Source organism: Ochotona princeps, chromosome 7 (assembly GCF_030435755.1).
Source record: "Ochotona princeps isolate mOchPri1 chromosome 7, mOchPri1.hap1, whole genome shotgun sequence".
Taxonomy (NCBI): domain Eukaryota; kingdom Metazoa; phylum Chordata; class Mammalia; order Lagomorpha; family Ochotonidae; genus Ochotona; species Ochotona princeps.
The window spans coordinates 61,155,915-61,176,903 of NC_080838.1; the positions used below are offsets into that span (position 1 = coordinate 61,155,915).

The window sequence follows — 20,989 nt, forward strand, 5'->3', positions numbered from 1 at the left end:
AAGCAGGGAGCTGGACGGGAAGTAGAGCAGCCAGGACATGAACCAGCGCTCATATGGGATTCTAATGCCTGCAAAGTGACCATTTAGGCATTGAACCATCAAGCCAGGCTCAGTTTTAGAAATGAGAACACCAGCTCAGATTGTTGAGTTCACTTTCAAAGGCCGGATAGCCAACATGTCTTTTAGCTAGGCCATTGTGGCCATTGGGGAAGTAAACCAGCAGGCAGAAAATATGTCTTTCTTTGTCCTTCCCACTATCCCCAGCCCCCTCATCCCTGCCTCTGTCTGTCACTCTGCCTTTGAAACAGATTAACTAATGGGGGAAAAAAAGTTATTTATTATATTAAAGGAGAAGTACTTGCAAATCAGCAAAACAAAGAGAAAAAAAAATCTGTAAACTCTCCAGGCATGTAAAAACCAGCAAGACCATATGTGAATCAACTCTTATTTCCTTAGAGGATCTATGAGTGTACTTAATACAATATAGGAAAAACAATTTACTTTATTAGCCAAACAATATTGTTATCCTGAAGATCAGAGAAACTACATAGGCCTGGAAGGCCTGGCCAATGAGAAGCTCGGATCTGCCCTTTGTACTACCCAGAGTCAGAGCTCTTCTTGTACAAGCAAGTAGATTTCATTTCTAGTTAGATTCTCTTCCAGGCCACAAGACTTCCTGAGCTGAAACTCTTGCTTCATTGTAAGTACTCTGAAAATCAGAACTTCAGAAATGTATCATAGGGCTGCTGGTGGGGGGAGGGAATGTTTAGTTTTAAAAGTCATCTAGTTTTCTTGTTTCATTCTTAACATGGCACATTTTGAGGTTCAGCTGAAAACCTGTTTCCTTATCTAATTCTGTTCAATTTAGTCGAGTTCAGCAGTATGTGCTAAACATTTTGCTAGTTGTCATGGTTTTCAAAGTGAGCATTTTCAGCCTTAAATGCTCACCAAATACTGCTGTTGACAGAAAATCCATATCATCTATCACGTTTACTAACCTGTTGTTTAATTTCACTCCTTATTTTAGCAATCATTCATAATGTTGGGTTAATTTCTATGTGTTTTGCCAATATTTTATACATTTAAAATACTGAGAAACAACGAGATGGCATTTGTAGATTTAGCTAATGAATTAAGAAAAGAGTCGTTGAATTCTCATTAGGAGCAGAGTAGAATTCAGTTGTGGTGTTTTTTATGTTATCTTTCATGGCTCAGGTTTGATCATTTATAAAATAAGAGATTATGAGATGGAAATGTGTCAATTAAAGCAAAAAAAGAAATGAAACATCAGTATTAGAAAGAAATATTTGAGAACTAAATCTGGATTAATTGATATTAATAATATTTGTTGATATTAGTATGATTACTATAATACAATATACTGATCATATGAATTGTGATAAGGTAGAAAGCTGTCCTAAAGAGAGAGGACTTTGTAGGTGGTTCTAATGAAGGTTGACGGACAAAATTAAAATGTGAGCTAAATTCTGCAAGATTTTCTGCCATAGAAATTATTCCACAGGGAAAAAAAAATTCTGAAGCGAGGTACTGGCAAATCTTCAAAGCTTGTACCTTCAGTTTCTACTTCTTGTGATTTTTGTTCTTCGGTTGTTTCTTCCCACGGGTCTTGGTGTGGTCACGCAGGGACGGGGTACAGCAGCCATCCCCTTAACACTTCTCAAATCTAGCCCAAGGTTCCGACACAGTGCGTGCTCCCCAAGCATTTGCTGCGTTGAATTGGGTCTGCAGCTGTTAGTAGCAGCAGTGAAAGGAGAAAGGCTGCAGTTACAGATGACCAAGGGGGCTCTGCGTGGCCTCTGGCTGGAACCCTGCAGGAGGCAGGACTTGCAGCTGTGTTGGCAGCTAAGGAAGGGTCGGATGGTCCAGAGTGCCTACCTTGGCATGGCAACATCTGCTGGGAAGCAGGGATTCTGTTGATGCAGTTCTCAGCAAGGCAGCATGTGTTCACCAAGCTGTGCCTCCACAGAAGGACCTTTCAAATAGCACGGTGAGGTTCAGGAGTTAACAGCAGCGCAGGTGTTCATGGCGGTTTCCAGAAACCAGCTCTCGGGGCAGACTTTATATCCAGTAAATTTGGGGAACTAATGAACTCAGGAACCAGGCTTATCCACGAGGACCCAGGAAACCTTAGCAGCATCACCCAGAGCTTAAGAGATTTCCGCCCCCAATTTTTCCCTTCTGCTTTCCATTAACCTTCTACCTTGAAGGGCTCAGATTCAATTTTACTGGACACTTAATGGTTGAAGCAAAAAAGAACAGCAGTAGCTAGGGCTGTTTTACATTCATTTCTGCTTTCTACTTGGCTGTCATTTACAAGATTTTTGGAATTTTTTAAAGATTTTTTTTTTTAACTAGAAAAGCAGAGTTACACAGAGAGACACAGATGGATCTATCTTCCTCCTGCTGGTTCACTCCATAAACGGCTGCAACAGCCAAAGCTGGGCCAGTACGAAACCAGAAGCCAGTTGTTTCTTCCTGGTCTCCAGGAAAGCAGGGTGCCACTGCTTTCTCAGGCCGCAGGCAAGAAACTGGAAGGGAATTAGAGCAGTCGGGATACGAGCCAGTGGTCATATGGGATCCTGGCACATGCTACCGCACTGGGCCCTCTCCTGCGGGGGATTAGGGAGGTGGCTCATCAAGGAATTAGTCCACCATGAGAAGTTACCAATAACCCCCTCCCGGAATCCATCACAGGTGGCACACATAAATCAGTATTCTAGTTCCCTCTAGAAGCATCTATGGGCACAGCAGCCTTCCCCGTCCCCGAGCTGAGAGTGACTGTTGCCAGGGGAAGGAACTTGTAACAGCGTTCCAAACCTCCGGAGACCGCAGGCGCTCTGCTTCAGTTCCTGGCTGCGAAGGTTCTCAGAAGCACCTGAGTTCTTCCAGATTCCCACACGCAAAAGGGCAAGTCGAAAGTCATGGAAGGAAACAGAAGCACGCAGCTTTGACAGTTAAAAACTGTTGAAGCTGCTGCGCGGAGGGAGCCAACTTTCAAAGAAATTCATGCGTTGGGGTATTAAGCAAGCAGCAGCTTGTGGGAGAGTGAGCAGATTCTCTCCCCCCAGACTGGATCTCGCCCTCGGGGGAGGCTCGTGGCTTGTACTGCTGGGAAAGCTAGTAGGAGCCCATGGGAAAACACCGACATGGATGAGCTCTCCTGAGCGGGACGCTGTGGGAAAGAAAAAGACAGTCAGATCACCGCAGGCCAGCTGGTGTGCTCAAGTCTCCCCACTGCTGTTATAGTAGGAAGGACCTCAATGTGGGCTTCTCCAAACAGCAGCAGGGCTTTGGAGAAGGTTCGCGCACAAACACACTCATTCAATTGCGGTTGATCAAAAGCCAGGTGCGCAAGGCTGGAAGCTGAGGTGGGGCAGAATCCAAACAGCTACAGGGTGGCCCGGCTGACCCCTGTACGAACAGATGAACAGCTTCTGTGTCTTTTGAGCAGGAATTACACAGAAGTGATATTGCACCTTTAATTCACAGTAACAGGCACTTGCACGCCCGGCTACTGGTGACATTGACTTTGGTCATTCGGCTCCGTGTCTGCCAGTCTTCTTCACTGTGAGGTTGCAATTTTTCCATTCATAATCCCTGAGATTCTTCTAGGAGAAATACTATAATGAGAGTTGCTCCAGTACTTATTTCTCATCAGGTTTTCAAATCCTACTAGTTTTACCAGCTGTGTTAGAAAAGCCAATGTTAATTCCTCTGCTCACACACCACCACCAATCAACTCCAAAGGCTTCCGGGATTGCTCTCCACCAGCGGGCAAAGTGTCCCACACAATCAGTGAGTGGCTTACACTATCTGCCTAGAAAGGCTCAACATGTGCTATTGAACCTTGGGTTTGCATTGCCTCTAAACCCTCTATGGACAGGGCTAGGAAATCTACGTACACACTCATGTGTATTCGTGTGTGGGCTATATATCTTTGTGTTTTGCTTGTACTACAAAATTTAAGTCCTGCCTCCATGGCTTGCTGGGTACTGCACCTGCCCTGCTAATTTTGAGCTTCCCCTCTTTGCCATGCATCTCTGGGGCCCCATGTGTGCGTTGACATGCTTCATTGAGACTTCGCCATCCTGCCCATTTCCTCCAACATCTGTTCTCAAAAGCTGCATAAAGACTCCCATCTCACCCTGTCCATGTTAATGGAGTTACACTCCAATTACCAAACAAAAACACTTCCTGCATGCCACAAGCCACCTCACCCATGACTCTCAGTTAAGACCTGCCCTGTGGGTCTTGGCTCTTGCTCCCTCCCTGTGTCGTGGCCTTGCTTCAGGCTGCTGCAGCACCTTGTGTGGTCCTCTGGATATGCAGTGCCTCCTGTAAATACTTTCGGTTCCCCAGGCATCTGGCATGTAGTTCTTACAACAACGTCAGAGTGGTCCTTGAAGACTCCATGAGGAAACTGATACTTCCTTGTGTAAAAGGTGTGTGTGTGTGTGTGTGTGTGATCACATACCTTGATTCTTATCCTACAGCAATGGTTTTATTCCAGCTCCTGCTTTCCCTCATTGGTAACTTCTTCTGCAGACAGAGGAAAACTTTGATCTCATGTATAATATGCAAGAGGGCATTTAAAAAGTTCATGGAAAACAGGTGACATGAAACAGCTATGCACGGTTTCAGAATTTTCATCAAAAGAAACTTCTCTTTCGGTTCATTGTTCTGAAAACTCTTTAAGTACCCTTGTGTTTGTTCAGGTGTGTTTCAGAATTGTTAAAATTGTTCAAATTTACTAATGAGTGTGATTGTTCCCTCGGTTCATTTTGTCCTTGATGTTGTAACAGCCAAAGTCCTATTTTCCAAAGTTCTCTAAGTTACCTTTCCTTCACTTCCCTCTTCAATGCAATTAGAATATTGATTATCATACACATGGGTTCCCTTGCAACAATTTGCATTTCATTTGGGTTTCTTCCACATCCTGGTTCACCGTGGTTCTTTGTGTATGTGCTGGCTTTATATACGAAACATTAGCACGGTTGGAAGAGTCAAAGCTGTATAAGAAAAGATGTTAAGAAGGGTCAGTCCATTGTTATTCATCCATTTCCATTCTCATTCACTCTGCACATATTTTGTCAGTTTCTAGTTTATTCTTCCTGCAATTCCTATTGTACAAGTGAGCAGGTGCATGTACGTTTCATTTTGTTTAACAATTTTTTATTTGAAATGTAGAGTGAGAGAGGGAAAAAGAGACAGAGAGAGAGAGAGAGGAGAAATCCTCTATCTGCTTGTCTACTGCCCAAAGGGCTGCAACAGCCAAGTGGGTGGCAGGGGCCCCAGCACCTGGGCCATCAATCTCTGCCTTCACCAGGGAGTTGGACCAGAAGTGGAGGAGCTGGATATTGAACCTATGTTCTGATGTGGGATGCAGAAATCGGAAGTGGACACATCCCTACTGCACCATAATGCCAGTCCCTGTCTATGTTCATATACCCCCTGATATCTTTGAGAGGAGGATCAGTTATCAGCAAAGTAGAATCTCTTGTTCCTAACAGCTATATAATGTTCATTTAAAGACATTACCAAAAAAAACCCAAAAGGATAAAATCCATCTCTTGATTTAATAGATTTTTAAAAGATTTAGTTATTTTTGTTGGAAAGTCAGATATACAGAGAGGAGAGACAGAGAGGAAGATCCTCCATCTGATGATTCACTCTCCAAGTGGCCACAATGGTCGAACCTAAACTGATCTAAAGCCAGGAGCCAGGAGCTTCTTCTGGGTCTCCCATGTGGGTGCAGGATCCCAAGGTTTTGAGCCATCCTCGACTACTTTCCCAGGCCACAAACAGGAAGCTGGATGGGAAGCGGGGCCGCTGGGACTAGAACCGGCGCCCATATGGGATCCCAGCACATGCAAGGCAAGGATCTCATCCACTAGGCTACTGCACTAGGCCCTGATTTAATAGGTTTTACAGGGCATTTTATACAATATCGGTAACTGGAAGATTTACAAACATCTTTTTCCCAGGTGTTGGTCTGATTCATAATTTACTCAAAATTTCCCTATTCCAAACAATTCAGAAAACATATCACCTAGGACTAAACTGGAGTAACATCTCAAAGTTGACAGTTTTTATTTCTTACATGGATTTTGGTTCTGATACCTCATAATCTTTCGGTATATCTTTAACCTTTACTTGTTATTTTTAATTTGAGTTTGTTAATAAGACATAGGAGTTCCAGTTTACTTTATGCCTTACACAGGAAAAGCTACCCTGTCCTTCCCTATACAATACCCACAATTAAAGCGACTCTATCTCAACCCCCTCTCTGTAACTCTTTCAAGCAAATAAAGAAATAATTCTTCAAAAAGCAATTTTAAAGGGCTCAGTGTTGTGGTAGAGAAAGTAAAGCTGCAGTTTGTGACAACAGCGTCCCACATGCAAACCAGGAGTCTTCGTTTTTGTAATACATATATTTTTATTTTTGTTGGAAACGCAGATATACAGAGAGGAGGAGAGACAGGAAGGTCTTCCATGCAATGATTCACTCCCAAGTCACCGCAATGGTCTGAACTGTGCCGATCCGAAGCCAGGAGCCAGGAACTTCTCTTGGGCCTCCCATGCTGCACACGAGGATCCAGGTCCCTGCTGCAGCTGTGGGAGAGACCCAAATGTAGTTCCCAGCTCCTGGCTTCAAACTGACCCTGTCCTTGCTGTTATGGACTTGGGGGGAATCAATCAGCCAATGGAAGATCTCTCAATTTTACTTTTCTCTGTGTCTCTTCCTTTCAAGTAAATTAAAATAAACGTTAAAAAGAAATGAGTATAAGGGCCCAGGGTGATGGCACAGGACTAAATCTTCACCTAGCAAGCACTTGGACACCATATGGACGCCGGTTCACATCCCAACGGTTCCACTGCCCATCCAGCTCCCCACCTGTGGCCTGGGAAAGCAGTCAAGGACAACCCAAAGCCTTGGGACCCTGCATCCGCATGGGAGACCTGGAAGAAGCTCTAGACTCCTGGCTCCTGGCTTCAGATCAGCTCAGCTCCAGCCACTGTGGTCACCTGAGTAGTGAACCAGCTCATGGAAGATCTGTCTCTCTCTCTCTATCTATCTCTCTCTGTAAATCTACCTTTCCAATTAAAAAAAAAGTCTTTAAAAGAAAAGAAATAAGCCTAGGACAAGAGAAAGCATGGCATCAGGGCCAGTGTGGGGAGGTTAATGTAGACAAAAAGTTCAGTAAGGCACACAGGTGTAGAGAACATTCCATCCAGCCAGTAACTCAGCTTAACCATTGATTTGCCTGTCTCGAGTGAATGCAAGGTGTCTGTCTAAAAATAGTTGGTGAGCAACCCGGCTCCACCCCATTACCCAGTGTGAAACACCTGTTCACCTTTACCATTCCAGTGAATTCTCTCCCCTCCGGCCCCTGGGGAGCTTCTGTCCTCCCAGGGGTGGGGTTGAGCAGCTGGGCTGCCTCCTGAGCCAACACCGTCCAGAACTTCCAAACAGGGCCTCTGAGGAGGACCCCCGTTACTGACAGCCACTTGTTCCTTGACAGAGCCGATCCTGTGGGACACTGCCTGGAGATGCAGCCGCAGGGGCCGCCCGTGGTCGTGGTGACCCAGCAACCTGTGCGAGCTCTGCAGAATTCCAACTGGCAAACCGGCATGTGCGACTGCTTTAGCGACTGCGGAGTGTGTAAGTGCGGGAAAGACCAGCCCTGGGTAGGACATGCAGATGGCTCGCCCCTGGACAACTGCTCCCTGGCTTCCTCTGCCAGCGTATGCTAAATGTCCCTCCTACTGCCACAGGGACTTAACGGAGCAGAAATGCCTTCTTCTCTAGTCTTCAGGCACTGGTCTTCCTTCTCAAGGAAATCCCAGCATGAACACAGCAGAAGGGCTCTGATTCCAGCAAGAGGCCTGGCCTCTTGATTTGCAAGTAGACTTTTTATTACTATAGATACATTTCAACTTTAATTTGATTTTATGTAGATATATTTTAAAAAATAGTTCCTAGGGCATATGACTTAAACTCAGCTTTCAATTTGGTGATTGCACAATGTCCTGTCTACATGGGATTGTTTGCTTCCATGGATTTCAGCACCAGCTCAGAACAGAACTAGTTGGCATGTTCCCAGGCCAGTTTTCCGCACACTGAGGGTAAAAAAGGGCCTCTCTATCCGCGCTTGAGTTCTTTTTTGGAAACTTGCTGAGTGCGATCTAAGTAACCTCGGGGGTGGGGGGGGAAGGGCGTTCAGGGTAACAAGGGTGTGGCAGGGAGGATACAGGGGCGGAGTTCCCCCATCACCCAGAAAGCAAACCCACTCACCTGCAACAAAGTTGAAAACCCCTTACACATCTCAAGTCACGGAATTCTTACACCAGGAGAGAAAACCACATGAATCTTTCATTTGCCTGTGCAGCTGAACTTTTAACTGAATCCCATTAAAGTTATCTAGCAAATGGGGTTTGTTGATTGGTGCTCATTGTCTCAGTAGGTGATCCAGGCTGATCATGAGACATTAATTTAACATCTGAGCATCAAGATAACAATGAGGCAACACCAGGAAAACTCCAATAAGCACTAATGGTCCCACTTCTAATGTTGTCACCCAATTCAATGAATAGATGCCTGTGAACTGTGAGCTTAATTGGTTCACAGCAGACTTTCTTAAATGCAAAACTGCCTACCTCATTCTCCTGATCTTGAATTATGTCTAGGGTCCCACTGGACTTGCACCCCAAACTCAGATCATTATCAATTTTATGTCATCTACCCCCAACCTGCCACATCCCCTTCCTGTCCCAGGGCTCCAGCCACTGGATGAACCTTGACCTCAGCCAAGTTATCTCAAAGAGACGCTTTTGAAAGGGAGGAAGGGAGGGAGCAAGGATGAGGAGGAGAAAGGGAGAGAGAGAGAGAGAGAGAGAGATGGTAAGAGGAAGGGAAGTATTATATTCTTGCCAGCATCCACATGGATGCTGATACAATCTCCAGCTGCTCCAGTTTCAGTCCAGCTCCTTGCTAATGGCCTGGGAAAGGCAGCAAAAGATGATCCAAGTATTTGGGCCCCGCACCCCGTGGGAGATCTGAAGAAGGTGCTTGGCTCCTAGCTTCTGGCTTCATTCTGTCCCAGCTCTGACCATTAGAGCCATTTGAGAAGTGAGCCAACTGATAGCTGATAGATTTCTCTCTCTCTCTCTCTCTCCTTGTCATTCAAATAAATAAAAACAAATCCATTTTAAAAAATAAAATTACAAACTACATGGAATATGTTCTTTTTGTGATGTCATTTGAACAGAAGAGTTGATAAGAATTGTGCTGTCACTATTGTGCGTTTGCTGTGACCCTGGGAATCTAATGTATTAACAAAGTCCTTGGGCAGAGGGAGCTCCTTTCCCTCTTCCCACCTTGAAAACGCCTATTCATCCTTCAATATTCAGTTCAATCAGCGTTTTCTACCCAGGGTCCTGTGGGCGACCCCTGGCCTCCCTACGCAGATTTCTGTGTGAGAACTTTTCTTACTGGCTCCACAGTGCACACAGTAGGGGCATAAAGGATCATGTCTGGAACATGGGTTCCGTGGGTTGGTGAACACATGGAGGACAGCAGCATCAGGAGAAGCATGATGAATTCTCCAAGGTGCAGTCATTCCAGAAGTGACTAGGGAGTCAGTAGGGAGAAGCTGATGCAAGGCCCAATAGGAGCGCTGAAGATGGATGGGTATGGGGCTGAGGCCGTGACGGGACTGCATGGATGTGGCATAGCCTTCAGCTGCAGTGAGACAGAGTTGAGTCACCTGTATCCCTGGTTTTGTGTGTCCAGGTCTGTGTGGCACATTCTGTTTCCCATGCCTGGGCTGCCAAGTCGCATCTGACATGAATGAGTGCTGCCTTTGTGGAACCTCTGTGGCCATGAGGACCCTCTTCCGGACCCGATACGGCATCCCTGTAAGTTTGTTAGGACGGCGCATCATTCATACATGCATCCGTCTTCCCAACCACTATTATCCCTACGGAGGCCACTTGGCAATAGACACCATCGTGCAATCCTATATTCAATTCCTGTAGCATTAGATTCTCTGGTTCTGTGACTTTTGTGTATGTTTTTGTCATTTTTGTTGTTGTTTGTCTGCTTGTTTGTTAAAAGCCCTAGACAATAAGCAGCTCTTGTGTCTGCACATACATCACACAATGGAAGAGGAATCGGTAGAACCTGCCGAGTCCCAGAGGTACAATATGACCCTCACTTGGTCATGTTGTGTAGGAAATAGGTCTACAACAGGTTAAAGATGAGGACTTACAACTTTTAAGAGGCAGAGTGATTTGTCCCAAGATGCATTAGTAGTAGAGAGACAGAGTACAAGGATTTGATTCCGGCACTTTCCATTACCCACATTCCATTCCATTTCCTGCTTCTCTTTGTGCAATAGAACAGTATAGTGGTTTGAGTCTGCAAAAAAACCAGAGCCAATAGGATGGGTGGATATGTGTGTGTTCCTATACACATGCAGACATAACACATATGTACCTGTATATATGCACGAGAAGCATATGTCTACATTTATATTTGTCTGTGAATATACATGTATGTCTCTAAATATGCCCATACACACACAGAAAGATCAAAAGACTTGTGCAAAATGGAATTAAAAGGTAAGTTGGGGGAAGGCATTGTGGCTCAGCCAGTTAAGCCACGAAGTGCAAAAAAAAAAAAAAAAAAGGTTTACTTCAGTGCAAAAGTTGTGAAATCACCTATGAGTGAAGATAGAAACAGTCGGGGAGCTGGCTACGCAGTCGTGGAGGCCAGCAAATACAAAGCTTGCCTGGTAGGCCAGCTAGCCCAGACGATCGACAAGCAGAATTCCTTCTTGCTCAGGGGAAGTCAGTGTTGTTCTTTATTAAGGGTCTCCACAGAGTGCAGAAGAACCACTCACATGGTGAAGGATAATCCTCTTTCCTCAAAATCTAAAACACATCTTCACAGAAACATCTAGAACAATGATAAGCAAATACCTGGTTACATAACTTACCCAAGCCAGCACATAAAATTAACCATCACAGGGAACAAATGAATACATAGGATGTTTTAAGAACTTATTTATTTGAATTATTTCTTTTTTTTCATTTAACAGGTTTGTCATTTTTAACTATAAAAATAGTTATAATTTTATAACATCTAAACTTAGAAAAGTTTTTAAAATGAAAATCTAATCCCTTTATGTGCAATTCCAGTACCCAGTGATAAATTGAAATAAGAATTTGGACAACTTATTTTAGGTTTCCTTCTATGCCTATAACATGTAAATATATATCATAGGTGGCCAAAGTGATAGGAATATCAACAACATGGCTATAGGTTTAGGGAGCTCATTTTCTCCCGATTTTTAAAAATGGGATTATCGATGCTGTACTTGTTATTTCCATGTACCTTTATGTCTGAATATTGATTTTTTAAAAATCTGTATAGTATTCTAAAACATAATTTATTTAATCACTTCCTCTTTGATGGAAGGTTAAATAATGTTTCAGTATCAATAGTTGTATACTTATGATTATGCCTATATACACTGATATTTTTATAGAATAGTACCCTGAATTTTAAAATACTGAATTACAAGTTATGCACATTCAAAATTTGGAAAAAGACTACCATATATCCCTCCAAAAAGCTTGTAACAACACAAAATTTACTCGCATTATGTAAATTTGCCAATAATGGGAAATATTTTTCTTTTCATCTTCGCAGGCAAAAATCGTTGCTTTATTTTCATTTTTTTTTTTTAAAGATTTATTCGTTTTATTACAGCCAGATATACACAGAGGAGGAGAGACAGAGAGGAAGATCTTCCGTCCAATGATTCACTCCCCAAGTGAGCCGCAACGGGCCGGTGCGCGCCGATCCGATGCCGGGAACCAGGAACCTCTTCCAGGTCTCCCACGCGGGTGCAGGGTCCCAATGCACTGGGCCGTCCTCTCCTGCTTTCCCAGGCCACAAGCAGGGAGCTGGATGGGAAGTGGAGCTGCCGGGATTAGAACCGGCGCCCATATGGGATCCCGGGGCTTTCAAGGCGAGGACTTTAGCCACTAGGCCACTGCCGCCGGGCCCTATTTTCATTTTTATTGGTCAGATTAAGACAGGGTTACAGAGATGGAGGAAGAAGAGGAGGAGAAAGAGCTCGATCTTCCATCCTTTAGTTCACTCCACAAATGGCCATAACAGCTGGGGTTGGACCCAGTCTCCCACATGATAACAGGAGCCCACGTGTTTGGACCATCATTTACTGCCTTCTCAGGGGCACGAGCAGGGAGCTGGATTGGAAGCAGAGCAACAGGAACTCAGACTGACCCTCTGATAGGGGATGCCAGAGTTGCAACTGGCAACTTAACCTACTGTACTCCAAGGCTAGCCCCATTATAAAATTACTAGTAAATGTAAAAGAGATGACATGTTTAAAGGCCCAATCCTGTTTCTCAAATGCTCTAAGGGACTTGAAAAATTAATAACCATTTGAAACTAAAGCTTCAGCTGATTTTAACAAAGTGTGGGAAACTAAAACAGAAGATTAGTAGTATTCTAAAGAACTCTCTGATTGACATTGCTAGATTAAGAGCATACATTTTGGATAGAAAAATGTAAAAGTAATCAAACTCAGATAAAAAACAGTGAAACATCTAAAAGGGAACAAAACGAACTAGGAAAGATCTAGTCAACACAAAGCAGAGGAAAATACCCCAGTGATTAGCAAGTGTGACCCAAGGAAGCCTTCCCCATGGATGCAAGTAATTTAGGTTCCCTTGCTACGATGAAACAACTCGGCCTGTCAGCCATTTTCCTCCGGGTTTGCGATGCGCCTTAGGGAGTCTGAAGGCCTTACACATTAGGGGGACAGCTCTGACCACAGCCTTCTTTCCACATGAGGTTCCCCTGCTGAGTGTAGGCCAGATCCTTGCCTGCTGAACCCGGGGAGCAAAGCCATAAGCCCAGCTCCCGGCCAGCCCTGCTCCTCCAGCAGTTTTATGGGATCTCCTCACCTCCCACACCTCAGCAGGTGCTACCCTCTGCCTGAGCCCAGGGTTGACCCGGTGCCCTGCCTCTGATTGGTTCAGTTTGTTTCCTTGGCTCCCCCTGTCATCTCCAGCACAACCATGCTATCTATTTTGCATCCCACCCCACCCCCTAATTTTTCGAAATTTCTGGCCTGTTATACCTGTTGTCTACATCAGCTTTCATTTTTGAAATGCATCAATACCCTGAAGTAAATACTTCTTTATGGTAATCTCTTTACACAAGGTTTGTTAAGGAAGTCCCTGAACCTCTCCTGCTGGCTCCTTCCCCAGAGCAGAGTCCTTGGGCATTTTCTTCCACATCCTCCAATTTTGATTTTTCTGCTGCTCTCCCAGCATGTAAGAGGAAAATTTAGCTCTGGTTTCTTCCCTTCTGAACTACCTACCTACCTACTCTCTCTCTCACACACACACCCCCCCTCCTCCCACCCACTCCTTCCAATATTATATGTGTTTGGCTATTACATACTCAGTATTTGCTTATATTTATTATATCCAAGTCCAGGGTTGAGTCACATAGCAAATACAATTGCTTTTCCTCCTAAACTTTGTTTTTCCTGTTATTAATAGCTACCAGTCTTTTTCCATAATCTACCTCCACTTATTTATGAGTACTTTACCCCAGATTCTTGTCTAGTTTCTAAATCATTCGCCCAAAGATTCCACCTAGCAGAGGTCTTCCTCGTGTAATCTCTTCGGATCTCCTGCCCTTTTGAACTAATTATCTTTCATTTCTGGAGCCCACCTCTCACCCTAGGACTGTGGCCACCAAGACCAGGGAACTTCCAGAGGCCACTCTCTTACATGAAACTAAAGAAAGCGCTGCCTTCCTCTTTCCTGATTTACTTACACATTTTGATGGAATAGCTCTTCTAATAGCTCCCTCAGATAAGGAGGGTCTGGAAGAAGAGAATTCTGAAATTCCTTGAGTTGTCACCCTCACTTTGATACTAGGGCTGAACTTCATGGCACATTTTCAGACTTAGAGAGTCTAGGGACACTTACTAAGTCATTAAAAAAGGCACTTCTCTCAACGCACCCATCCAAACGAAAGACAATGCCTTGTGCTTCTCTTCGAGATGTCTGAAAATTCAAATCTAAATTCCAGACAAGCGAATTTCACATCTCTATTTCTTCTCTGTTTTCAAACAGGGGTCTATTTGTGATGACTACATGGTGACCCTCTGCTGTCCTTACTGCTCTGTTTGCCAAATCAAGAGAGACATCAACCGAAGGAGAGCCATGAACGCCTTCTGAAGAACTGGTGGTGAGTCCGTGCCAACATTGTGCCCAGAATCAGAATTTCTAGGAAGATAACAAGTACTTGATACCTTACTCTTGTTTTGAATAATAATTTGATAAAACAACTTAAGACTTCCAGCGTGATATTTTACTATAAGGATTGATTTTGATTTTTTTGAGAAACAAAGCTTTAGGATTTAAAGCCACATTTTGATAAGCAAAGAAATGATGAATTTTCTGTTTCTCAGATTTCTGTTAGCCTATTAATGAAGTCGTTACCCCTTACAAAATACCAGAGCATGGTGAAAGACAGAAGTAGCAAATATGCTCTCTGGTAAAACAAGCAAACCAATTTAAACACTGAACAAAGAAAAGGTAATATTGGAATTGGTTGTAGCATAAAACATCTATCACAGTGAGGTTGGCTTAAACAGAGAAGTCCTGGAAAATGACTTTCTAAAGAAAATGAATATAAAAGTTAGAGTATTTGTCAGTATTATATTAAATTTCACTATCTAAAAGCAAATTTAAAGGGTTTATTTATTTGAAAGAGTTATAGAGAAAGAGGAAGAGAGAGAGAGAGAGAGAGAGAGATCTTCCAACCACTGGGTTGCTGCCTAGATGGCTGTGACATCCAGGGATGAGCCAAGCTGAAGCCAGGAACTTCATCCAGGTCTCCCAGTGGGTGCAGCGGCCCAGACACTTGGACTATCTTCTACTGCTTTCTCAGGCACAAGGGCAGGGAGTTGGATTGCAAATGGAGCAGCTGGAACCAGAACTGCCACCCATACAGAATGTTAGCATCACAGGAGGAGGCTTTACCCTCTACACCATAATAATAGCTCCCATGAACTGAAATGTAACCAAATCATTTAAACTACTTGTTCTCAGAATTAGCTACTTGAAGAAGTAGTTAAGTAGAACTCAACATGCTTTTATCAGTTCTCTAAAGTATGGGACAAGAACATTCATTTTTCCATATTTTGCAATACCACACCTCCCTTCTTCCCAAGTGACAACTCTTCATGGTTCACAAATGATGCTTTGGAGGTCATCTTTTTCAAGAGGTCAATAACTTCCAAAATAATGTATCCTGCACCTACTGCCATGTAAGACCCTACTGGAGACCAAAGAAGACAAAAAGTCGAAAGGCTGCTTCCCCTGTCTAATGGTCTCCATATACTGGCAAAAAGGGGGCTAGATACCTCCACCCAATAAAAGGCAGCACTTGTCAAATGCCTCCAGACCAAGCGCCATGTTGTGTTCAAAGGAGAAAGATTCCATCTTGTGAGAAGGACGAGTGACGTTATCTTGGGAGAAGTAGTTTCTAATTCTAAAGAGGAAATGGGCATCCACTCACAGCAAGAATTTGGTGAAACTCCAACTGGGATAATCGAAGAATTTCCTGAAGGCTGCTTGCCAAGGAGTCAGGAGGGCACAGGGAAATAAATGGCGGGGGCATTGCCAGAACCATGCCAGCAAGGGCCATGTGGTAGGGCCGCTGGGGCCCCCCACCCACAGAGGGGAGGTGCTGCTACCTGAATTTCGGACTGAAGTCCCAGGCACAGAACCACGGAAAGGACGCATAAGGGGAAGAGAATCCCCACATGGCTGGAAGGCCAGGAGCGACCTGGCGCAACCCCCAGTACCAAGTCTAGAGAAAATGTCCCCCAACGTCATTTTCTGATGTCCTCCTAGGTTTGCCTTTGACAGAGGGCAGAAAAATTATTGCTCTGGGACACAGGCCAAGCCCCCGAGGGCCTACAAGGTGGACAGAGGGCAGACGCAGAACGTGCATGGTGGGTCCCATGGGGCACACGGAGGGCCCCTGACCCCAGATGTGATGGCCATGACTAGACATGGAACGTTGCTTCTGATCAGCAGTAGCATTAGCGACACCTGACAGAGACAGGGCCCACAATAATGTCTTTCTGGACGCTGGGCCAACTGGACTAGAGTGTATGGTCCGAGGAGAAGAACAATGAGCGAAGTAAATCGTTGATGAGTTGGAGCCGTGGCATGCCACCGGATGAGGCTTTGAGCACATGAAGAGGGTCCACTTCGGAGATAGTTTGTCTGTTCATCTGTTCATGGGACACAGCACGGGCTCACGGGATGAGGAAACGAGGTAGAGCTCCACGGTCCAACCCTGTTTACTCAAACACAGGAGACGGTCTGGCAGAAGTATCTGTATCATCAGGAGTCCTGGCATCACACCTCCTTGGTTTCTTCCAAACCCCAGGGCAATGATCTCACCGAGTCTTTGACTTGGTTTGAAGTAAAATGTTTTGGTGGTTGTCCTTCGTGTTCGCCAACCAGGACACCATGTGACTCCTTGCCAGTAAAACTTGAGATGTGAACGTATCTGAAATGAGAACATCAAGGGAGCAATGATTTCTGTTCAAGTTGATGGAGACAAAGGGACAGAGGACCTGGTGTGAAGGCCATCCCAGGTCAAACTGAACAATTTGAGGCAGAAAGAGAGGCTGAATTGAATAATAATCCAAAGTGTCAATGAATCGTGTATGAGGCCATACCAATGAATGTGATTGCATAAAATGTGGAGGGTTTTTTTGTTTTGTTTTTTAAGGATGTGTGTTGGTGCCAGTGTTATGGCTAAACAGGCTAATACTCTGCCTGCAAGCACCAGTATTCCACATGGGCACTGGTTCATGTCCTGGTTGCTCCACTTCTGACCTGGCTCCCTGCTTATGGCCTGGGAAAGCAGCGGAGGATGGCTCAGGTCCATGGGCTTCAACAGCCACATGGGCGACCTGGAAAAGCTCCCGGCTCTCCGCATCAGAGAATAGGCCCGGGAGGCAGCAGGGGATGGCTAAACTTTCAGATTCCTGCCGTGACATGAAAGACCTGGGTTGAGTTCCTGGCTCACAACTTCTGCCTCCTCCTCCTGGCCCCAGCCACTGCAGGCATCTGGGGAGGAAACCAGCACACAGGAGCTCTGTGTGTGTGTGTGTGTGTGTGTGTGTGTGTGTGTGTGTGTGTGTCTCCCTCCCCCGCTCCCCCAAAAAAAGAAAAAAAATTGAAGTAAATTTGTTGGTCCAAAATTATTTTAAATCTATGCATAGTTTTTTTTCAGAATATTCATATCCATTAATTTCTTTAAGATTTTTTTTTTGAAAGGCAGATTTACAGAGAAAAGGAAAGACAAAGAGAAAGGTTTGCGTCTGCTGGTTCACTCCCCAAGAGGCCACAATGTCGAGCTGAGCTGATCCAAAGTCAGGCACAAGGAGCTTCTTCTGGGTTTCCCACGCAGGTACAGGGCCCCCAAGGCCTTGGACCATCCTCTACTGCTTTCCCTTGGCTACAAGCAAGAAGCAGGATGGGAAGTAGAGCAGCCAGGATACAGACCAGCTCTCATATGGGATCCTGGCAGATCCTTACAAGGCGAGGATTTAGCCACTAGGTTATTGTGACTGGCCCCATGAACTTTTTTTGAAGACCCTTTATATACATGAGTTTCAAAACATTAATCCATTAAAAAAATAAATGTGTCCTTTTTTAAATGTTTATTTATTTTCATCTGCTTGAGAGGCAGAGAAAGAGAGACATTCCTTTCATTCATTTACTCCCAAAATGCTCACAACATCCCAGGCTGGGTGGATCAAGTGGAATCCAGAAACCAGGAAGCCCATCTGTGTCTCCCACATGGGTGTCCCCCAGAGTGTGTATTAGCAGGAAGCTGAGTCAGAAGTCAAGCATCCAATATAGGATGTGGGCTTACTGAGCAGCAGCTTAGTCCACACCCACTCCTATAACTAGCTTCTGATTCCATCACCCTAACCATTTTTTTTAACTACTTCTCTGCAATGGAGCAATCTCAAAAACTCTTCCAGTCAGATGACCCTTTCCCTTCATGGTCACGCTCCCCCAATCCCATAGATCCTGTCCAGTCACAATTGAGGCCACAACAGAGGCACAGTCCACAAAGCACCATCCAGTCCCCCCCATAACTGCCAAGGTCTTCAAAAACAAAGAAACTTTTTGCTGGGGAAAAAAAACAACAACATTTCACAGTGTAGCAAAGTCCAACAACATGCCAGGACCAAGTGAAACACGTTATCTTGTGTGGGACCCTGCAATAGAAAAAGGACCTCAGCCAAAGACACACGAATGTGAATGAATCAACCTTGGTTCATCCCATGTGACAAAACCTACAGTAAGAAACTAACTAGGGGTCTGGTGTCATGGCATAAGCATGCTAAGATTCTGCCTGCAAAGCTGGCATCCTATATAGGTGCCAGTTCATGACCCAGTTGCTCCAGTTCCCCTCCAGTTCCCTGCTAAGTGTTTGGGTCCCTGCAGCCACATGAAAGACTTGAAGGAAGCTCCTGCCCCCTGGCTGCTGATCAGCTCAGCTCTAGTCATTGCAGCCATTTGTGGAATGAACCAATGGGTGGAAAACTTTCTATATTTCTCTGAAATTCTGTGTTTGCAATACAAATAATATAAATTTTAAAAAAGAGAGAGAGATGTTAACTAACAAGAAGACTGGGTGCAAGGCATATGGGAACTCTTGGAGATACCTTTGCAGCTTTTCCGTGAATCCAAATGAAATTGCCATCCTGGCACGGTAGTATAGTGCTAAAGTCCTTACCTTGCATGTGCCAGGACCCCATATGGACGCCATTTCTAATCCCTGCGGTCCTGCTTCCCATCCAGCTCCCTGCTTGTGGCCTGGGAAAACAGTCAAGGACAGCCCAAAGCCTTGGAACCTCCACCCATGTGGGAGACCCAGAGGAGTCTCCTGGCTCCTGGCTTTGGATCGGCATGACTCTGACCGATGTGGCTGCTTGGAGAGTGAATTGACAGATGGAGGATCTTCCTCTCCTCCTCTCTGTATCTGACTTTCTAATAAATAAAAAAAAACTTTAAAAAAAACCTAAATAAAAATAAAAAGTAGGATCTGGCACAATGGCTCATTGGTTAATCCTCCACCCACACGTGCTAGCATATGGGCACTGGTTCACATCCTGGCTACTATACTTCCCACCCAGCTCCCTGCTTGTGTCCTGGGAAAGCAGTAGAGGACAGCCCAAAGCCTTGGGACCCTGAATCTGCATGGAGACCTGACAGAAGCTCCTGGCTCCTAGCTTCAGATCAGCTGAAGTGTGGCCATTGCAGCCACTTGGGGATTGAACCCAGCAGATGGAGGATCTTTCCCTCTGTCTCTCCTCCTCTCTGTAAATCTGCCTTTCCAATGAAAATAAATAAATCTTTTTTAAAAAATTTAAAATAGATTGAAAAAACTTAAGTTTATTCTTTTGGCTGTCTCTTTTAGGTTAAGAGCTCCTACTGAAGCAGCTGAACTCTGCAAACATCTTCAGCATGGACAATGTGCCTTTTACATCTGAAATAGCATGAATTCACTGAACATACTCATGTCATAAAAACCAAGTTTTGAATTATTTTGAATGAGATTGTCTCTGAGTTTTGCCAAATGGTCCAGCCTAGTTTGTTCTAGGTTTCATATTACCACATTTTCTGGGTTAAAAAAAAATTTTAACGACATTTAACTATAAACCACTGCTTCTTGGTCTAAGATCCAGTGCAAAGCTATAAGCCAAATTGCATTTTACTAACAAGATTCCTGATGCCTCCCTCTTCTTCCCAGAATATCCTTGTCATCATTTCTCCTACTTCAGTACCTTAGCAGGAGACTCTAGCCCACACCAACTCAATTATTTCATTTAAGAACTTTCAGAGTTGTGGCATAGCCAGTTAAGCCACCACTTGCAATGGTGCCAACATCTCATTTTGGAACACCAGTTCACATCCTGGCTGCTCCACTTCTGATCCAGCTGCCTGCCGATGTGTCTGGGAAAGCAGTGGAAGATGGCTCAAGTACTTGGGCCCCTGCTGTCCATGTGAGAGACCAGGATGAGTTCCTAGCTCCTAGCTTTGGCCTGGCCCAGCTCGAGCTGTTGTGGGCATTTGGAGCGTGAATTCATGGATGGAAGATCTCTCTCCTTCCTGCTCATACCTTTATATCACACTGCTTTTCAAAGGATTTTCTTTTAAAAAAAGAAAGAAACAAAGAACAAATAACTATTCCCAGGTAATTATGGTACTTTTAGCTAACCCTTTTGGACTTGTTCATCTTCCTGCTGCAACTGCATACAAAAAGCGCACTGTAGCTTGCTTCCCAGCGGCACATCTGGGGCTTGTTCCTTCCCTTTTGAATGTGAATTATCAAAGCAAGCAATAAAAATCCAATGATCAAATCAAGTCTGATTTAATTTGGGTTGAAGTTGGAATGTGTGAAATAATTTTTCATGTTTCATGTCCTTTTTTTGTCCAGCTGCAACATCTTGTCCTGGTGAAACCTCACTTCCTAATTCTGGGTTCTCTTCCAACGCTTGAAGAGTCCATTTCCTTTTTTCTTGAGGGGAGGGGTGGAGACGGGGGAAGGCAAAACTACAGACTTTCTAGATGTGTTGTGAAATCTCAGTGAGATCAAGTACCCAGAACCTGGCAGGCACGCTGCGAGCCTGAACACTCCACAGCACACCGCCAGCTTGAATACTCCATCCCTTCTTTCACTTGTCCCATACAGGTGAGAAATTTGTGGGGTTCTCCCCCAGGGCCACTCCTACCACATCTGGGTTTCGTGAAATAGCATCACCTACTTCCATGGGTTCAAATGCCTTCTCTACGCCAGAGAGGCCTCTGA

The 20,989-nt window shown here is 44.6% G+C and overlaps 1 protein-coding gene across 1 annotated transcript; it reads left to right on the top strand.

The window, feature by feature from the left end:
* The first annotated feature begins 557 nt into the window (after positions 1-557).
* On the top strand, positions 558-20,346 carry PLAC8 (placenta associated 8). The gene is made up of 5 exons (XM_012928534.2): positions 558-700; positions 7,545-7,684; positions 9,815-9,939; positions 14,209-14,323; positions 19,598-20,346. Exons 2-4 carry the CDS (start codon positions 7,573-7,575, stop codon positions 14,311-14,313), a joined length of 342 nt encoding a protein of 113 aa, XP_012783988.1. The 5' UTR covers positions 558-700; positions 7,545-7,572; the 3' UTR covers positions 14,314-14,323; positions 19,598-20,346.
* The last annotated feature ends 643 nt before the right edge of the window (positions 20,347-20,989 follow it).

What these genes read in the sequence shown, in the direction of transcription:
- PLAC8 (XM_012928534.2), top strand. Translation starts at nt 7,573, where the DNA reads ATGCAGCCGCAGGGGCCGCCCGTGGTCGTGGTGACCCAGCAACCTGTG. An exon ending in CTTTAGCGACTGCGGAGTGT is followed by an intron (nt 7,685 to 9,814) that starts GTAAGTGCGGGA and finishes TTGTGTGTCCAG; the next exon opens with GTCTGTGTGGCACATTCTGT. An exon ending in GGACCCGATACGGCATCCCT is followed by an intron (nt 9,940 to 14,208) that starts GTAAGTTTGTTA and finishes GTTTTCAAACAG; the next exon opens with GGGTCTATTTGTGATGACTA.